At 45.4% G+C, this 20,860-nt stretch overlaps 1 protein-coding gene across 27 annotated transcripts in view; it reads left to right on the forward strand.

Moving 5' to 3' along the window:
• ptk2aa (protein tyrosine kinase 2aa) overlaps window positions 1–20,860 on the forward strand; it is a 160,344-nt gene that overhangs the window by 102,739 nt on the left and 36,745 nt on the right. For all 27 annotated transcript variants that reach the window (XM_071375321.1, XM_071375313.1, XM_071375322.1 and 24 more), the window contains 7 exons: window positions 7,609–7,696; window positions 9,299–9,378; window positions 9,485–9,547; window positions 14,337–14,391; window positions 18,181–18,321; window positions 18,906–18,983; window positions 19,867–19,974. In XM_071375321.1, coding sequence (XP_071231422.1) covers window positions 7,609–7,696; window positions 9,299–9,378; window positions 9,485–9,547; window positions 14,337–14,391; window positions 18,181–18,321; window positions 18,906–18,983; window positions 19,867–19,974 — 613 coding nt within the window. The remainder of the gene's footprint in view (window positions 1–7,608; window positions 7,697–9,298; window positions 9,379–9,484; window positions 9,548–14,336; window positions 14,392–18,180; window positions 18,322–18,905; window positions 18,984–19,866; window positions 19,975–20,860) is intronic.

Genomic DNA, 20,860 nt, shown 5'->3' on the forward strand with positions numbered 1-20,860 from the left:
ACAGAATGAAGGCCTGGACCTATTAGGAAATGAAACCTGAAAGAAAGCCTGGGTCTTGTTCAGTTGGCACAAAACGATTTGGAACAGGAGAGGTACAACCTGAACTTAGCCAATAAGAATGCTGATTTTCTGTTGCAAAATGTTTTACTACAATGTGACCTACTGAACTCAGATTAGATTTTTTTGCTTTTTCAGGGTTCCATCCATAGTGACCTTTACATAGCAAGATGAAGTTGTGTTTATGCAACAGCTCAGATTGAACGTGCTGCTAACTGATTATTACAAGGCTTATATATTGATATTCTTCCTCTGTTTCAGCCATTTGATTTAACTTTTAATTTATCTCCCCCTCTGTCCTGAGCCTGGCTGTCAAGACTCCTCATATAAGTGTGAGTGTGTGTATGGCAGGTGGCCTAGTGGTTAGAGAGGCGAGCCATCATCAGTTCCGTCAGGGGGTATGTCTATTCTGATAGAACAAGGTGACGGGCGTCTAGCGGCTGATTTAAAGACGCTAAGTGATTCTCCCGGCTCATTGCCGCTGGGGGGATTGGCAGGTGGTGGTGGTGCCAGCGAGTGACGGGGGAACCATCCGAGAGAGAGAGAGAGCGAGAGAGGCAGAGTTATGGTGTGGCACTGTGCCAGGCAGGTCTGGGATCAGTTGGAAGGGGGAAGAGTTATGGTGTGGCACTGTGCCAGGCAGGTCTGGGATCAGTTGGAAGGGGGAAGAGTTATGGTGTGGCACCGTGCCAGGCAGGTCTGGGATCAGTTGGAACGGGGAAGAGTTATGGTGTGGCACCGTGCCAGGCAGGTCTGGGATCATGCAGAGTTGTTATATCACAGCCGGGCTTAACACAGCAGAGAAGAGCTCACAGCTTTGATCAGACCGTCTCATAGGAAGGAGACTGAAGAAAACAGAGCGAGAGAGAGAGAGAGGGATGTCATTAGGATGCCTGCTCTTGTCTGTATGCTCAGTTAAGGCAACTAGTGGAGTCTTCTTCTATTCTCTTTGCATTCTGTTGCTTTTCCTTTCATCATGCTGTCTGCCCTTGAGTAGCTGCACTTTCATCTCCTAGTGGCGTTTCAGATCACACACACTAGGCTTGGGCGGTATACCGTATATACTATATACCGGTCTATTCGGAAATAGCCACGGGATGGTTTTTCAGTACCATTGAAACAATATATTTTTTGTACATTTTTCAATTGATTTTAATATTTGTTAAAAGCTGTATTCATGTCACGCCCTGACCATAGAGAGCTTTTATTCTCTATGTTGGTTAGGTCGGGGTGTGATTTAAGGGTGGGTTATCTAGGTGGATTATATTTCTATGTTGGCCTAGTATGGTTCCCAATCAGAGGCAGCTATTTATCGTTGTCTCTGATTGGGGATCATATTTAGGTAGCCATTTTCCCATTGTGCTTTGTGGGATCTTGTCTATGTATAGTTGCCTGTGAGCATTATTTAGCTTCGCGTTTCGTTTGGTTGTTTTGTTCTTTGAAGTTTTCTATTCCAAAATAAAGGATGGAAACATACCACGCTGCATCTTGGTCCACTCCTTATGACGAACGTGACAAATCAATTTGTGCAATAGGTTAGGAAATAAAGCAGAACATGTTGCTCATTTCACCTGTCTAATTTTAAATGATGAAGCTTACCGGAGTTCCCCAGAACAGTTGAGCAACTGTTTGTTTGTAAATAGCACAACAGGAGAAAGCGGGAGCAGGTGAGTCCAGCTGTTTATTGACAGGGGTCGCGTTTTATATTGAAAGTAAGTTTTCTTTCTTCATCAACAGAGTGATACATTAGTGCAACACATTCGGCAGAAAATAGCTTAATTTTCATCAGATGACAACAGAAGTGCAACGCTATTTGACTGGCAGCCACACAGTGAGTTTACAATTTATTTATTTTTTATTTATTATTTTTTTTTACCGTTATTTTACCAGGTAAGTTGACTGAGAACACGTTCTCATTTGCAGCAACGACCTGGGGAATAGTTACAGGGGAGAGGAGGGGGATGAATGAGCCAATTGTAAACTGGGGATTATTAGGTGACCGTGATGGTTGAGGGCCAGATTGGGAATTTAGCCAGGACACCGGGGTTAACACCCCTACTCTTACGATAAGTGCCATGGGATCTTTAATGACCTCAGAGAGTCAGGACACCCGTTTAACGTCCCATCCGAAAGACGGAGACAATGAAAACTTAAGGTCTTTTTTGTTGTTGCAAAAAACAATGCATGGCCATCATGCAGTACCAGAGAAAAGGAAGCTGGCTACACCAGAACAGTACCAGAGAAAAGGAAGCTGGCTACACCAGAACAGTACCAGAGAAAAGGAAGCTGGCTACACCAGAACAGTACCAGAGAAAAGGAAGCTGGCTACACCAGAACAGTACCAGAGAAAAGGAAGCTGGCTACACCAGAACAGTACTAGAGAAAAGGAAGCTGGCTACACCAGAACAGTACTAGAGAAAAGGAAGCTGGCTACACCAGAACTGTACCAGAGAAAAGGAAGCTGGCTACGTCTACCGTCTACCGAATAGCAGCACTGTAGAGACTATTACATTTACATTACATTACAACGGAACGACTTGGTTAGTGTAGTGTTAGCTAGCTACATAGTTGTCTTTGCTGTTAAGATAATTGTGTAGTTTTGAGTAATTGTCTAGGTTACCTAGCCAGTTACCGAGGCTACCTAGCCAGCTACACTTTCAAACTAAGTCAACAACGCAGCCACTGCTAGCTAGCCTACTTCAGCAGCACTGTATCATTTTAGTCAATAAGATTTCTTGCAACGTAAGTTTAACTTTCTGAACATTCGAGACGTGTAGTCCACTTGTCATTCCAATCTCCTTTGCATTAGCGTAGCCTCTTCTGTAGCCTGTCAACTATGTGTCTGTCTATCCCTCTTCTCTCCTCTCTGCACAGACCACACAACGCTTCACACCGCGTGGCCGCTGCCTGGTGGTCCCAGCGCGCACGACCCACGTGGAGTTCCAGGTCTCCGGCAGCCTCTGGAACTGCCGATCTGCGGCCAACAAGGCAGAGTTCATCTCAGCCTATGCTTCCCTCCAGTCCCTCGACTTCTTGGCACTGACGGAAACATGGATTACCACAGATAACACTGCTACTCCTACCGCTCTCTCCTCGTCTGCCCACGTGTTCTCGCACACCCCGAGAGCTTCTGGTCAGCGGGGTGGTGGCACTGGGATCCTCATCTCCCCCAAGTGGACATTCTCTCTTTCTCCCCTGACCCATCTGTCTATCGCCTCCTTTGAATTCCATGCTGTCACAGTTACCAGCCCTTTCAAGCTTAACATCCTTATCATTTATCGCCCCCCAGGTTCCCTTGGAGAGTTCATCAATGAGCTTGACGCCTTGATAAGCTCCTTTCCTGAGGATGGCTCACCTCTCACAGTTCTGGGTGACTTTAACCTCCCCACGTCTACCTTTGACTCATTCCTCTCTGCCTCCTTCTTTCCACTCCTCTCCTCTTTTGACCTCACCCTCTCAGCTTCCCCCCCTACTCACAAGGCAGGCAATACGCTTGACCTCATCTTTACTAGATGCTGTTCTTCCACTAATCTCATTGCAACTCCCCTCCAAGTCTCCGACCACTACCTTGTATCCTTTTCCCTCTCGCTCTCATCTAACACTTCCCACACTGCCCCTACTCGGATGGTATCGCGCCGTCCCAACCTTCGCTCTCTCTCCCCCGCTACTCTCTCCTCTTCCATCCTATCATCTCTTCCCTCTGCTCAAACCTTCTCCAACCTATCTCCTGATTCTGCCTCCTCAACCCTCCTCCTCCCTTTCTGCATCCTTTGACTCTCTATGTCCCCTATCCTCCAGGCCGGCTCGGTCCTCCCCTCCTGCTCCGTGGCTCGACGACTCATTGCGAGCTCACAGAACAGGGCTCCGGGCAGCCGAGCGGAAATGGAGGAAAACTCGCCTCCCTGCGGACCTGGCATCCTTTCACTCCCTCCTCTCTACATTCTCCTCTTCTGTCTCTGCTGCTAAAGCCACTTTCTACCACTCTAAATTCCAAGCATCTGCCTCTAACCCTAGGAAGCTCTTTGCCACCTTCTCCTCCCTCCTGAATCCTCCTCCCCCCCCCTCCTCCCTCTCTGCGGATGACTTCGTCAACCATTTTGAAAAGAAGGTCGACGACATCCGATCCTCGTTTGCTAAGTCAAACGACACCGCTGGTTCTGCTCACACTGCCCTACCCTGTGCTTTGACCTCTTTCTCCCCTCTCTCTCCAGATGAAATCTCGCGTCTTGTGACGGCCGGCCGCCCAACAACCTGCCCGCTTGACCCTATCCCCTCCTCTCTTCTCCAGACCATTTCCGGAGACCTTCTCCCCTACCTCACCTCGCTCATCAACTCATCCTTGACCGCTGGCTACGTCCCTTCCGCCTTCAAGAGAGCGAGAGTTGCACCCCTTCTGAAAAAACCTAAACTCGATCCCTCTGATGTCAACAACTACAGACCAGTATCCCTTCTTTCTTTTCTCTCCAAAACTCTTGAACGTGCCGTCCTTGGCCAGCTCTCCTGCTATCTCTCTCAGAATGACCTTCTTGATCCAAACCAGTCAGGTTTCAAGACTAGTCATTCAACTGAGACTGCTCTTCTCTGTGTCACGGAGGCGCTCCGCACTGCTAAAGCTAACTCTCTCTCCTCTGCTCTCATCCTTCTAGACCTATCGGCTGCCTTTGATACTGTGAACCATCAGATCCTCCTCTCCACCCTCTCCGAGTTGGGCATCTCCGGCGCGGCCCACGCTTGGATTGCGTCCTACCTGACAGGTCGCTCCTACCAGGTGGCGTGGCGAGAATCTGTCTCCGCACCACGTGCTCTCACCACTGGTGTCCCCCAGGGCTCTGTTCTAGGCCCTCTCCTATTCTCGCTATACACCAAGTCACTTGGCTCTGTCATATCCTCACATGGTCTCTCCTATCATTGCTATGCAGACGACACACAATTAATCTTCTCCTTTCCCCCTTCTGATAACCAGGTGGCGAATCGCATCTCTGCATGTCTGGCAGACATATCAGTGTGGATGACGGATCACCACCTCAAGCTGAACCTCGGCAAGACGGAGCTGCTCTTCCTCCCGGGGAAGGACTGCCCGTTCCATGATCTTGCCATCACGCTTGACAACTCCATTGTGTCCTCCTCCCAGAGCACTAAGAACCTTGGCGTGATCCTGGACAACACCCTGTCGTTCTCAACCAACATCAAGGCGGTGACCCGTTCCTGTAGGTTCATGCTCTACAACATTCGCAGAGTACGACCCTGCCTCACACAGGAAGCGGCGCAGGTCCTAATCCAGGCACTTGTCATCTCCCGTCTGGATTACTGCAACTCGCTGTTGGCTGGGCTCCCTGCCTGTGCCATTAAACCCCTACAACTCATCCAGAACGCCGCAGCCCGTCTGGTGTTCAACCTTCCCAAGTTCTCTCACGTCACCCCGCTCCTCCGCTCTCTCCACTGGCTTCCAGTTGAAGCTCGCATCCGCTACAAGACCATGGTGCTTGCCTACGGAGCTGTGAGGGGAACGGCACCTCCGTACCTTCAGGCTCTGATCAGGCCCTACACCCAAACAAGGGCACTGCGTTCATCCACCTCTGGCCTGCTCGCCTCCCTACCTCTGAGGAAGTACAGCTCCCGCTCAGCCCAGTCAAAACTGTTCGCTGCTCTGGCACCCCAATGGTGGAACAAACTCCCCCACGACGCCAGGTCAGCGGAATCAATCACCACCTTCCGGAGACACCTGAAACCCCACCTCTTTAAGGAATAGAGTTAGATGCACTATTGTAAAGTGGTTGTTCCACTGGACATCATAAGGTGAATGCACCAACTTGTAAGTCGCTCTGGATAAGAGCGTCTGCTAAATGACTTAAATGTAAAATGTAAATGTACACCAGAACAGTACCAGAGAAAAGGAAGCTGGCTACACCAGAACAGTACCAGAGAAAAGGAGCGCCACATCAGTCAGAGTGCTGTCTGCTGGTAGAATGCTTGTTTTGGGAATTCTCATCCCAGTGGACAACATTAGTTTGATGCTGACCAGAAATTACAATAAGAAGCATTTTATTGTTTGATCTGTTTTTACAAAACGCGTTTTATATTTTTTTCCTGTGTGAAAAAACGAAGAATTCTGCGTTAAGGCGTCCCCTAAGTTTAACTTGCTAGTCATCTATGTCAGTAGCTGAGTTAAGGTCACAGGGCATCATATTGTGTTAGCTTTCTGCAGTGTTAGAGAAGTCAAAGCCCTTTGGATGAGTAATCTGTACAGCTGCCACTGTAGCTTGACTTCCTTGTGTTTTTTTCTCCTCTCTGTTGTAGGCCTGTCTGCTCCTCCCCTATCTTCTCCGAGCAGAGCAGGCAGGCTCCCAGACTCCACACAGACAGTGTACACAGTACTGTTCTTCCTTCAGAGAAGCATGCGTCAAAACTTTCTTAATTTGCACAATGTCTCTCATTCACATTTGCTGGAAACTCACCAAAAATGACAGTCGGTATCTCCTACCTATGTATGTTTAACTTTATGAACTGGATTGCCTGTCTTTACAATTCGTTTATTTTCATTTGCGCTCGTTAGCATATTTAGCAAGCAGCCTCCAATAGAAATGTGCTATTACTTGTGATAATTTTGTTAGCATTCTGGTAATGGGCGTCCAAATGTGCTTTTTTTTTTGCCTTATCTTGCCGCTCCCTTTTGTACTAAGTACCAGTGTGAGAGAAGGACAGTATGAGGTCATGAAATCTGGGTAGAGCCTAACACACACACACACACACTGTGCACCCCTCAGTATTCCTATTTCAGATCAAATACCTCTTCCCACCATGTGTGTGTCACTAGGAAGTGTTTGCATGAGAGCTAAAGGGGAGGATACAGGTTAAAGGATTTGAGACATGGATTGTGTGCCATTGAGGGTGAATGGGAAATACAAAATATTTAATTGCCTATGAACAGAGTATGGTAGTAGTAGGTGCCAGGCGCACCGGTTTGTGTCAAGAACTGCAACGCTGCTGGGTTTCTCACGCTAAACAGTTTCCCTTGTGCATCAAGAATGGTCCACCACCCAAAGAACATCTAGCCAACTTGACACAACTGTGGAAAGCATTGGAGCCAACATGGGCCAGCATCCATGTGGAACGCTTTTGACACCTTGTAGAGTCTATGCCCTGACGAATTGAGACTGTTCTGAGGGAAAAAGGGGGTGCATCACAATATTAGGAAGGTGTTCTTAATGTTTTGTACACTCAGTGTATATACTGTATGCTAGTTCCTGAATTGTAAAACATTATTGGGGTACAATATACCTATTCCTTTTGTTTATGTGGACTGTGCTGTATGCTAGCTCTGTGACCTGAGTGTAAAAACACAATTGGACCACAACACCCCTATTCCCTAAGCGTCTGTGTTCTAAGCAGGGGCATATTAACTCTTTTCCCCCCTGTGTCACTAGGCAGTGTTTTGCGCTGTGTTGTAGCTGAACTGTAAACAGTATTCAATCTCTGTGACTATAAAAACACCTAAATCCCTATTCCCTTCTGTGTTTTATCTAAACAGTGACATGTTGCTCTAATCTCCAGGTATGAACTGCGTATTCGCTACCTTCCAAAAGGATTCCTGCACCACTTCAGTGAAGATAAACCCACACTCAACTACTTCTACCAGCAGGTGACACACACACACACACATAGACGTGAATGCCTGCATGCACACACACACCAACACATCATCCATGGGAGTTGAGTAACAGAGACAGCCTGGTTTGTTACAGGCCATTGACCAGGGGAGACTCATTTTCTAAACATACTTAGCTAAGCCTATTTATTCAACAACACTGTAACCAGAGGCGGAGGCATATGGCACTTCTGACTGTGTGTGTGTGTGTGTGTGTGTGTGTGTGTGTGTGTGTGTGTGTGTGTGTGTGTGTGTGTGTGTGTGTGTGTGTGTGTGTGTGTGTGTGTGTGTGTGTGTGTGTGTGTGTGTGTAAGCATGCGTGCCTGCACATACATATGAGGGACCCAAGGTGTTACTGTGTATGGGTGAAATATGTGGAGGTATTAGGGCGTAACACACGGTGTGTAGCCGTCCGCAAGGCTGTAGATGCAGAGAGGTGAACTGGGTCAGTGGGTCTCAGGAGGGCTCTGTCTGGTGGTCTGGGGAACAGGCGCTCCCTCTCTCCGATCCTGACGGGGTGAAAAGAGGCCGTCTTGACAGCAGGGGAACACATTTGGGCTCATCTTGTGTCACTTTTACGCACATATTTTCGAAATCCAGCTGAGAGGAAAATTGATGGAAGGTACAAATGTCCCTGTTTGAAGGGGTAATCATGGAGCGTGAAGTGTGCTTGTGTTCCGAATTGTGTCTGGTATAGAACAACACTTTCATGAACCAGGTTTTGTTTTCAATGCCTATGATCTAAAATGGCAGACTCAATGTCTCTATGGGTGTTAGAATACAAAGAACCGCCACTCAACATGACTAAACAAGATATTCAGAGAGGACATAATAGCCCATGAAACAGGTCTAGCTCCCTTACTTGTCACTCAGAAGCACACACTCATTTGTCTCATGAAATGTCTCTCTCTGTGTCCGTCTGCCAGTGTTGTGTTGCTGTCACTGCAGGTGCACCCACCCAGGGTTTATCAACCACCCAGGCTTTATCAACCAAGCCCACCACCCACTTACTATGGGCTGTTTGTAAGGGGGATTTAATGTCTCTCTTTCTCTCTCTCTCTCTCTTTCTGTCTTTCTCTCTGTCTTTCTCTCTGTCTCTTTCTGTCTTTCGCTCTCTCTCTCGCTCTGTGTCTCTCTGTGTGTCTGTCTCTCTCTCTCTGTGTGTGTCTCTCTCTCTCTCTCTCTCTCTCTCTCTCTCTCTCTCTCTCTCTCTCTCTCTCTCTCTGTCTCTCTCTCTCTCTCTCTGTCTCTCTGTGTGTGTGTGTGTGTGTGTGTGTGTGTGTCTCTCTCTCTCTGTCTCTCTGTGTCTCTCTCTCTCTCTCTCTCTCTCTCTCTCTCTCTCTCTCTCTCTCTCTCTCTCTCTCTCTCTCTCTCTCTCTCTCTCTCTCTCTCTCTCTCTCTCTCTCTCTCTCTCTCTCTCTCTCTCTCTCTGTGTCTCTCTCTCGCAGGAGGGTGGTGGTCAATGTTTGTAAAAGGGCTGTATATCAGTAAGGTCCCCTGTGTTCTACCCCTCAGTCTGAAAGTCAGTTCATGTGTTGCTCTGTGTAAGGCCTCCATGCTCCCATGCTAAAACATGTATTTTGGTTTGTCTTACAGGTGAAAAATGACTACATGGTAGAGATGGCCGACCAGGTCGAGCAAGACATTGCACTTAAGTTGGGATGCCTTGAAATCAGGTCAGTTCAGGTATCCAAGAGTGGTCAAATGTTCTATTCTCTTTCATGAACAGTAGCTAGCTGCCTTGTTGTATTTCACACTAACCAAGACATGTTTCCTTTACAGGAGATTCTTCCGGGAGATGCGTGGAAATGCCCTGGACAAGAAATCAAACTATGAACTATTAGAGTAAGTCCCCATTGGCTTGATTCTCGTATGTTAATAGCTTGGGTTTCTACTGCTCACTGTAAGAATCAACTATTCAGTCAATATTGTACGTCTTTGTTGATCTTTTACCAAGAAACTCAATGTGTAAGAGCAATTCCTGTTAAGGTGATAAAATACATTTATTTATGATAGCTAAAATATCCCATAACCTCAATACACAGAATTATCTTGAAATGGACTATGATCACATAGGTTAACCTAGTGTAGGTTAACGTACATGGTGAAAAACCCCTGCAGAGTCTGCCGTCGAACACACTTTTCCGAGGTGCGCTATTTGATAAAGGTCAGCGGTTCACGTTAACGATGCGTCCAATTAGTGATTTTCTCATATGCTCAGGCCTCCACACTCTCTAGAGGCCCTCTAATTACTAACGATCACTCTCGTCTCTCCGTATTGATTGAAATGCAGAGTTTGCTTTTCATACATATTTCGCCTGATGGATGAAGAGGGGAGAGGAAGAGGGAGTCCTCACACTGTAACTAAATTACCAGGAATCCCTTTGGTATTACTCTCCTGTTTACCATCAACATACCTTCTCTAACCCAGAGGGTTGGGTCCTGTACTTTGGTATTACTCTCCTGTTTACCATCAACATACCTTCTCTAACCCAGAGGGTTGGGTCCTGTACTTTGGTATTTCTCTCCTGTTTACCATCAACATACCTTCTCTAACCCAGAGGGTTGGGTCCTGTACTTTGGTATTCCAGCCCAGTATTTCCCCTATATTCATGCCCGCCGCTGCTAAATCGTTGCCACCACGCCCATTTAAAAACTATATATCAATATTTCTGCCGAGACGCGCTTTTAAGATTGACAATTTGAGTCTTTTGGGGGTTTTCAATGAGGTAAATGCAGAAGGGCAACCCCATGCTTCAGCCTACAGGTTGTAATGCTTTCGAAGAGTAAATACTGTTTCAGATGGTGATAATACCATTTTCATTTCATTTGGAGTAGAATGTGCTTACATTTTTTGGGGGAAAAACACTACCAGCACATTGGTATTCTGAGCCCATTGGTATTCCAAGCGTCACTCCGTTCTTGTTAGCCAGTCCACAACACGATCCCTGTTGGCTGGTCTAATTCTCCCTGCTTTCCGGGAACGTCCGTGTTCTGCCTCCTTTCCCAGGGGAGAATCTCACACCTTTCTTCTGCAGGGAAAATGTATGGCTTCATCCAAAATGGCACCCTGTTCCTTACGTAGTGCACTATATAGCCCTATTGGGCCCTGGTCAAACCCTGTGCACTATATAGGGTGCCATTTGGGACGCAGTCAAATGTCCTCCTCTGCTGGCTCCAAGGATATGCTAAGTTAAGGGGTTGAGTAATTCGACCGGGTCTGCAGCAGGCTGTAAGGCAGGGCACTGCAGGCTGAGAAACATGCCTAACCAGAGGTTGATCAGCCTTGCCCAAGCCGTGGTGTAGGGTAAAGTTTCCCCTACACGCTGGTCTTGGATAAGTTCAGCATTTTCCCCACTAATGGTTAAGGTTAGGATTGGGGGAGAGGAAGCTGATCCTAGATCTGTACCTAGGGAAAACTTCACCACGCAGCCCAAGGCGTATTGGATCCTCCATATTGGATGTGGATACATAACGATGCAATGGTCTGTTTATCATTGATGCATACGGTTTAAACTGTTGCTGTTGGGTTACTGTGCGAAACTAATGATACAGTCACATATCAGGATATTATTTTTGATGATATCGCAATATATATATATATATTTTTACAATATTGCAATATTATGTTTGTGCTAGTTGGCTGTACCTGCACCAAAACTGCAGTATTTTTCCTTCATAGCTTGTTCTCCATCTTCTTTTTAATAGTAAGCCAATTTGTTTTCAACACTTTTATTTCCATGACTGATCCAGACTCTCTTGTCCTTCTGCAGCAGACATACAGTATATAGTGAGCAATATGTTTGAAACATTGAATTGCAATAAAATCGCAGTATCGAATGGCAATAGATATAGAATCGTGAGTATCGCAATACATATCATATTGGCACCTACTCTAAATATTGTGATATTGTATCATGAGGTCCCTGCCAATTCCCAGCACTAGTGCAAACCGTTACTGAGTAACTGTGGAAGAAATATTAGCTCTGCTGCTCCCCCTCCATGTTGATGACCGTACGTTCTCTCATAGTAGGCTACTAAATCACAAGATGTTTCTGTATGCTTCAGATGTAATGCCACTAATATCATTCTTATGGGTAGCTTTTTGGAACAAGGTTATTGTGATATGCAACCAGGTTTTATTAAGCATGATATGAAACAAGGGAGAGACCACACACATGTGTTAATTTGACTGTTCTGTAGCCTACTGCTAGTGCTCTGGCTAGTGCTAACTGGACCTTGCCCAACCAATGATGTCCAGCATTAGCTGCTGCTGTGCTGAGCTCAGACCCATAGAGAAAGCAGGGGCTTGTTTGAGGCACAAAAGTAAAGTGTCCTAATGAATAGCCAGCACTCTCTTTCTCTCTTTCTCTCTGCCTCTCTCTCTCTCTCTCTCTCTCTCTCTCTCTCTCTCTCTCTCTCTCTCTCTCTCTCTCTCTCTCTCTCTCTCTCTCTCTCTCTCTCTCTCTCTCTCTCTCTCTCTCTCTGCCTCTCTCTCTGCCTCTCTCTCTGCCTCTCTCTCTCTCTGCCTCTCTCTTTCACACTCTCCCCTCTGCTTTGTGGATAATGGTGCTGGGGCTCAGTGCGCTGGCTAGAGTTAGTTCCAGGTCAGTCTGTCCACTTGCCCAAAGACACAGAGCCCAGCAGTGAGGGAGGGAGGGAGGGCGTTAGGGGAAATCCAATCAAAAAGCACTTCAGATCTGGGTGACTGACGGCTAGTGAGGTGACAGACATGGAGGGGGGGGTGTAGCTTGGATAACTTTTTTGGGGTACAATTGTATTTGATCTTTTATAGACAATACAAAACATACACATACAAACGACAACATCGTACAAACTTCAACTACATCACACCTGCCCAGACCCACTAGCACACACCCCCATCTCCAGCATCAGCATCACTTTCCTCCACATGGACTGAAACTGCACCATTTTGTTTCTCTCCGTAGCCCACACACTTTCAATATTTAAATAATAAATAATTTGAGTTTTTCCATTGTGTTAATGCTTGGATTACTGTCGGGCCAGGGAGACAGACAGGAGAGGGGATTTTCTGAGCCTGGGGGAAGTCATTATGTTGTGTTTCAGCACTGCTAATACTACAGAGTGTGTTTCCTCTTGATTTAACATAGCTAAGTTAAGGCATTATAGATCCATAGCATCTGTTTGTGCCATCGTGCCAACTCCTTGTCACTCATTGTCATGGCATACAGATCCTTAAATGCACCTAGATCCTCACTGACATGCACAGACATGCACAGACGGACAGTAGCATTGCTCTGCTACCAGAAAAGCTTCATCACACTATTGCCAAGGCAGCATCAATTTTATGTCAGGTTTTGTGGCCCCGGCCTTATAAATGACGTGGATTGATTCTGGTTAATGGCCAGCCGGATGTAAGTGGCTTTCGGAGCGCCTCTGGTTTTAACAAGCTATCTTTTAATAGAGACCAAATGATGAAATGATTGTGTGGAATGGATGAGGTTATAGGCTTTAAACAATATGCTGTCTTTTCTCCTCTACGATATGAGTGCTCTCTTTCCCTCTTTCTCTGAAGTCTTCTTTTCTGCTACTGTCTCTCTGTCTCTCTCTCTCAATTACATTTTTCAATTTCATTTTCAGGCCTATAGTGGCATGGGAAACATATGTTTACATTGCCAAAGCAATTGAAATAGATAATAAACAAAAGTGATGTTAACAATAAATATTAACAGTAAACATTACACTCACAAGTTCCAAAAGAATAAAGACATTTCAAATGTCATATGATGTGCAAATAGTTAAAGTACAAAAGGGAAAATAAATAAACATAATATGGGTTGTATTTATTTATTTATTTATTTAAAATGGTGTTTGTTCTTCACTGGTTGCCCTAATCTTGTGGCAACAGGTCACAAATCTTGCTGCTGTGATATTTCACGCTGTGGTATTTCACCCAGTAGATATGGGAGTTTATCAAAATTGGGTTTGTTTTCAAATTCTTTGTGGATCTGTGTAATCTGAGAGAAATATGTCTCTCTAATATGGTCATACATTTGGCAGTAGGTTAGGAAGTGCAGCTCAGTTTCCACCTCATTTTGTGGGCAGTGTGCACATAGCCTGTCTTCTCTTGAAAGCCAGGTCTGCCAATGGCTGCCTTTCTCAATAGCAAGGCTATGCTCTGTGTTGCTGTTGACGCAACCTTGGGAAAATCCTCTCTCTCGCTCTCTCTTTTTCTCTCTCTTTGGTCGACACATGTTGTGTGGTAAACTTCAGAGAAGTTCTACTAATGGCCCTGAGTAAATGGATGTGTTTCTCTCCTTTCCCTGGTAGATTGGTATCAGAGAGGTGAAATTCCATCAAGGGACTGTTTTGAGGAGTTGAGGCTAGACATTTTGCATTCTCATTTTGGCAATGGTAAAAACTCTTTTTAGATATATATATATTTGACTGTATTTCACTTTATTCAGACAGAGATTGTAGGGAATGAGAGAGTAGACATAGTGAGGGATGAAGATGCAGAATAGCGGTGGGGCCAGGATTCGTACCCATGCTGGGGTGGTGTTTGTGTTGTCTGCTAGACCAGCCTCAGGCACTGGTCTCACTAAACTGACATTGTCCTTTGTCCTCTCCTCTTTTTATTTCTTCCTTACAGAAAAGATGTGGGCTTAAGAAGATTCTTCCCCAAGAGTTTACTGGATTCAGTCAAGGTGAGATGATGCTTCACAAAAAATCTGTTCATTCTTTCAGGGCCATCGATGAGAATATATCCTCAAGGACCAGTCAGTCTCCAATGCATTCTCAGAGAGAGCAGCGACCACCGCTTCATATGAATGTAGCATGCACTTTGACGATTCCGTATTTCCTTTTTGCCCTCTGAAGTGTCTTCTAGCTGTGTGTGTGGATCTCTTGGTTCTGGGGCCTTTGTTCCAGCCTGGGACAGGCAGAGTTGGCCTAGTTCTAGGCTAGTATTCCTCGTACATACAGGCCTGTGGGGGAAAGAGCCCCAGCTGAATCAAACCCACTCATTTGTCGACTCTTCGCATCACAACAGCGCCAGACATTCACAGGGATAAACAGTGTGGAAATGATCCCATTTACTGTTCTATATACTGTACTATATAAGACAGCTTTTTTAGTTTTTGGCCTGAAGCCAGACACACACACACACACACACACACACACACACACACACACACACACACACACACACACACACACACACACACACACACACACACACAGAGAGAGAGCGAGACAGTCTACCAGGAAAACCCACCATCAAGGCTCTGTTAAATATGCTAAACTCTGCCAGCCGTGCAAGGAGTTTAGCATATTTAACAGAGCCTTGATGGTGGGTTTTCCTGGTAGTCTCTGTCTCTCTGCGTGTGTGTCTCTCAGCCGCCAGCCATGTGTGTGATGTGATGGATTTATGGCACGTGCGTGGGTGTACAGAGCTGCGGGGGTGCCACAATGGGGCGGCGTGAACGTGGGGCCCAGTGCCCCGGGGAAGGGTGCATTGGAGTCGGTGAAAGAGAGGTGGACAGATGCTCTGCCTGGAGGTGTGGGTGGTGCCTAACCCCATAGCCCCACATGTCACTGCTAAACCCACTTCATCCCCCCACTGAAGGGGGGAGGCTATTTCTGGGGAGGTACCCCCTTCTGTCAGGCTCCAGTGCCTCAGAGTTACCCTCCCCTCTCCCATTCCAGTCACAGCTCCCCTTGGAAACATGAAATCACATCTTCGTAGCCAGGCACCTGTTTGAAAACACACCCTAACCATCCATCCATCTTTCCCTCCCTCCATCCGCCCTCCATCCCCTCCAGCCATCCTTCCCTCCCCTCCATCCATCCATCCTCCATCCAACCCCCCCCCGTGTGTGTGTGTAAAACCATAATCCTTCTGGAAATGACTCTCCCCTACGTCACAATGACATGGTGAACAGATTAAGCTTTCAGCGATGAACTGAAGCCAAACGCACGCGCACACACCCACTCTGACACACATACACACTCCAGACTCCCCCGCACACACACACTGTTTTGATGAACAGAAATATGTTAACACAGTTATTCTCGCTCCTATCCACTCCACTGGACAGAGAACATTACCTGGCAGATGGCTGAGGTCGGAATATAACTCACTGCAAGCGTAATCAAATTAGGCAATAAAATAAATTATTGATTACACAGAGGTTCACATTTACATAATTACCATCGCCAGGTTTACAGCAGAATATTTCCATTTAGAGAGATGGTGACAGGCTCTGCTGGAAAAAGTGGAGGGAAACGTGAGTTTAATTTGGTTTGGCACCAGAGTCAACAATTGTGTATCCCAAATAGCACCCTGTTATCTCTAAAGTGCACTACTTTTTACAATGGACACTGGTCAAAAGTAGTGCACTATATAGGACACAGGTGTCAAACTCCATGGAACGAGTTTGACATCTATGATATAGGGAAGAGGGTGCCATTTGGGATGAATCCAGTGTCAGAGGACGTCTTGTAAGTGCTTTAGAATGATGTACTTGTGTGGACATTTCCAACCTGTTTTAAATCCAATTTTAATGGATAACTCCACCTGATGGGTTGACTTTATGCTGGAACATAAATCCACTTTTTAATAGTGAATATTCTGATCGTTGTCAGGTCAAAACATGAGATCTGTTACAACTACAGTACTATAAGTTGTCTTTATGCTGTCAATGTCTTTCAAAGTACTACTTTGTATATACCGGGGGAAACGTGCCATTAGTTTGCCTGTGCCAACATTAAAACACATCATCAAGGGTAGTCAAATGGCATAGAATAAATACAGATTCAGAAAGATTCATCTATACACATCAATACACTACTGTACTGTAGCAACTGTAGGCCAGCTCACTGGCCCTACTCAGCTGGGAGGGCCCTCCCTCCCTGCCAGGGTTCTTAGGGGAGATGGAGAGATACTCTGAGCTCAGCTTCCTCTCAGGAAGGGTGGAGGGGACAAGCTCTGTGATTACTCTACATGTTACTATTATGTTCTACAGTAACTAAGACCTCCAGATAGGATCAGGGGATCCATTCCTAGAATTCCGGTGTTTTCCGACCCCCACCCCCTGTCCTTTAAGTGGAGTCTAAAATGCTGCATTTATAAGTCGTTGATTTTAAAAGCCAGTATGCAGACTAATAGGATAGACAGCTGTTAGCAAGTCCTTGATGAATTAGCCTAACTCTGCAGGGAGTTGATTTACATTACATAATTGCAGTGGCATTTTTAATTAGAAGGTGTGTGTGTGTGTGTTCCAGTCAGTGTGTGTGTGTGTGTGTGTGTGTGTGTGTGTGTGTGTGTGTGTGTGTGTGTGTGTGTGTGTGTGTTGCTCCAGTCAGTGTGTAGTAATGGTGTCAACATCAGCTGTCATTAAAGCACGATGTCTCATGCATTTTTAATGGAGTTTAAACTCACTGGCCGTGTAATGGACGACAGGGTCACTATTGACCCGGTCAAATTGATCAGGCCAACAGCTCCGCTAGTCTCTAAACTGGTTGAACTATGAACTGGTCTGTCTCACTCACTGGTGTGTACTAAATGGCACCCTATTCCCTTCACCCATTGGGCTCTGGTCAAAGTAAGGGGCACTATATAGGGAATAGGGTGCAATTTGGGACACACACCCCCCAGTCCCCTGCTATGACCCTAATTGGCATGACACTCAATATATATTCTCCAATCAATACGGTTATCAATATCATTCACTTCTTTCTCACAGAGGTACAGTGTATTAAAGTGATGGACAGCTTTTTTTAAAGGGGCGTTCTGGGATTCTGAAGGGGTAAGACAGTTCAACTAAGTTCAGTCATGTTATATACTTTAAGAATCAATGGCTATATATCATTACTTTAAAACCACTTCAAATGGATGTACTAATCCCAGATTGCCCATTTAGAGCAGTCAGAGAAATGAACTAGAGCATTGCTTTCCTTTAGCGGTAGTCTGTGCTTTAAGCAAGCTCCTCTTGTTCAATGACAAGCCAAACATCATGTAGGCTATGGAATCAAAACAATAGAAAGGGAAAGGAGGATACCTAGTCAGTTGTCCAACTGAAATGTGTCTTCCGCATTTAACCCAACCCCTCTGAATCAGAGAGGTGCGGGGGGCTGCCTTAATCAACATCCATGTCTTTGGTGCCCGGGGAACAGGGGGTTAACTGCCTTGTTCAGGGGCAGACAACAGAAGAGCTGCCTACTGTCCTTCACCCGTGCTAACTTTCCTTGTCTTTCATGTGTTTCACACTTGCTCTGTTTGACACTATTAATGTGACTTGGTGTATCAGTGCCCCGTTCTCTATGCCCTGGCAAACTTAACCAGGGCCATGTTTGTGTCCCAAATGGCACCCTATTCCCAACATAGTGCACCACTTCTGACCACGTCCAAAAGTAATACACTGTATAAGGAATAGGGTACCATGTGGGACACGTGGGTCTGCCTGTCTAGTAACTACCCTCTCCCTCTCTGCCAGGCCAAAACCCTGCGGAAGCTGATTCAGCAGACGTTCAAACAGTTTGCCAACATGAATGATGACCAGAGCATCCTCAAGTTCCTGGAGATTCTGGCGCCCGTCTACAGATATGATAAGGAGTGTTTTAAATGTGCTCTCGGGGTAGGCTGAATTTCACTTGATTGGGTTTCAAATAAAACATATAGCGTCAAGATGGGCATTTTAAGAATCCCAGAGAATGACTCGTACTGAACACGACTGAACTCGTACTGAACACGACTGAACTCGTACTGAACACGACTGAACTCGTACTGAACACGACTGAATGCGTTGTACTTGTTTTCTCAGCAATTCTTTGGTAGTTAGGTGTGTTTTTCTTAGACAGTGGAGTAATGCCTGGGATATTATGGTTGTATTTGGGTGGGTCTTGTCTGCATCTCTGTAGCTTAAATAAAAAATGACCAGCGTCATAGTGCCCCCTACTGGCCATAAGGAAAACAACAGTTGTTGTTTTTTGTTTCCCAGCAATGACAAGAGATGGTAACAATTAATCTAGCATTCCCTCAGATCTACTTCAAACAGTTCAAATGATGTAGCAGATGTGTTTTCATGGTTATGAGTTGGCACTTTGAATTCGACAGATTGAACTCTCAACTTAAATGTCATTGTGTGTGCGTCGCTCTTTTCCTCTTGTTGATTTGTGTCTTCTTTTTGTTTTTCTCTCCGTCTTCCTTTCCTCCTGACAGTTGAGCTGGGTCATCCAAGTAGAGCTAGCCATTGGACCTGAGGAGGGCATTAGCTACCTTACAGACAAGGGTTCGACTGTGAGTCGGAAATGTTCATTTCAATATGTATTGTGTTGTGTATCCTTGTCCTGCATCTCCACACAAACAAGCACAGCCATTACAGTTGCACAACTTATAGTTTTGACTGAAACCAAAGACGTCAAACTGAAGATATTTAGGACATGGTGTGGTTTTCCTCGAAGAACAGCTGTCCAAACACTACTTGTAACCTAGGAGCTGGTCTCTCTTCCATCTCTTCACTATACAATATCTATCTGCCCTGAAATATTGACATGAATGAACTGGGATTTTCAAAGAGTATTCCTGATCATTTTCATGTTGTCCTCAGGGGCTGAGGTAATGAAACACATGTGTTTCTGTCTGTGTGTGTGTTTGTGTGTGTGTGTGTGTGTGTGTGTGTGTGTGTGTGTGTGTGTGTGTGTGTGTGTGTGTGTGTGTGTGTGTGTGTGTGTGTGTGTGTGTGTGTGTGTGTGTGTGTGTGTGTGTGTGTGTCTGTGTCTGTCTGTCCTTGTGTGTGTGTGAAAATCTTCCCAAAATGGCCCAACGATTTTTGTTGTTTTACCCATCAAACTGAGGGTATCAGATGTGTTCCTTGTTATATCACTGTGAGCCATGGCTTTGAGAGGTTAGTTCTGGAAGCCATGAGACCCCTCTCGTTCAAAGGATACGCCAAAAACATCCCTCTCAACAACAAAAAATGTGCAGCTTGAAATGGAATGTTTTCACTGAACGAATAGATGGATAACACAAAATACAGCTTCCTGAGAAATACTGTGACCATTTTAAAGTTAAAATGGAATCATCATTACTTTAAGAGTCATCTGAAACGTTGTACATTGACATATATTTTGCTCCCTTGCATGCACTTTAATGAATGGATTGATTGATTGCTCTTCTCCAGCCAACACACCTGGCCAACTTCACCCAGGTGCAGACCATTGGATACTCCGTCATGGAGGACAAGGAGAGGAAGGGCATGCTGCAGCTCAACGTGGCCGGTGCTGCTGAGGTACCAATCAACCATTTCATAATAACCCTTACATTACCATGAGGTTGACTTGTACATGATGCATTCAACATGAGTAAATGTGCACACATTGATATAACCTTTGTGAATAGTGCTAATTTGACCTAATATTAGATCACTTTTTTTGCAGCCAAGTCCCCCTCCCCCTCCCTGTGTACTCGTATTGTGTTTTTATTGAGATTTCCTTTGTGTCAATATCTGCTTTCAATTTACTACTATTGGAAGTGGAAGTAGCATGTGAAACATGGATTTCTTGGGATGGATTTTTCACTTAGCAGAACAGTGGACATAAGTGTTCCATTTACAAATGGTTCCACATAGAGGTCTTCCTGTTGGGGATTACTTTTACTGTAACACACATTCCTTCACTCTGGGCCCCCCCCCCCCCCCCCGTATGAATGGACCCTTTCATTTGTGATGGGCTGGCCATAGAGGATTATTATAGTATTATGTTACTGCTCTTTCTGCCATAGAGGATTATTATAGTATTGTGTTGCTTCTCTGTCTGCCATAGAGGATTATTATAGTATTATGTTACTACTCTGTCTGCCATAGAGGATTATTATAGTATTGTGTTGCTTCTCTGTCTGCCATAGAGGATTATTATAGTATTGGGTTACTACTCTGTCTGCCATAAAGGATTATTATAGTATTGTGTTGGTTCTGTCTGCCATAGAGGATTAGTATAGTATTGGGTTACTACTCTGTCTGCCATAGAGGAGTATTATAGTATTGTGTTACTACTCTGTCTGCCATAGAGGATTATTATAGTATTGTGTTACTACTCTGTCTGCCATAGAGGATTATTATAGTATTGTGTTACTACTCTGTCTGCCATAGAGGATTATTATAGTATTGTGTTACTACT

The sequence above is a fragment of the Salvelinus alpinus genome, chromosome 29 (genome assembly GCF_045679555.1).
Source record: "Salvelinus alpinus chromosome 29, SLU_Salpinus.1, whole genome shotgun sequence".
In the NCBI taxonomy this organism is placed as follows: Eukaryota; Metazoa; Chordata; class Actinopteri; order Salmoniformes; family Salmonidae; genus Salvelinus; species Salvelinus alpinus.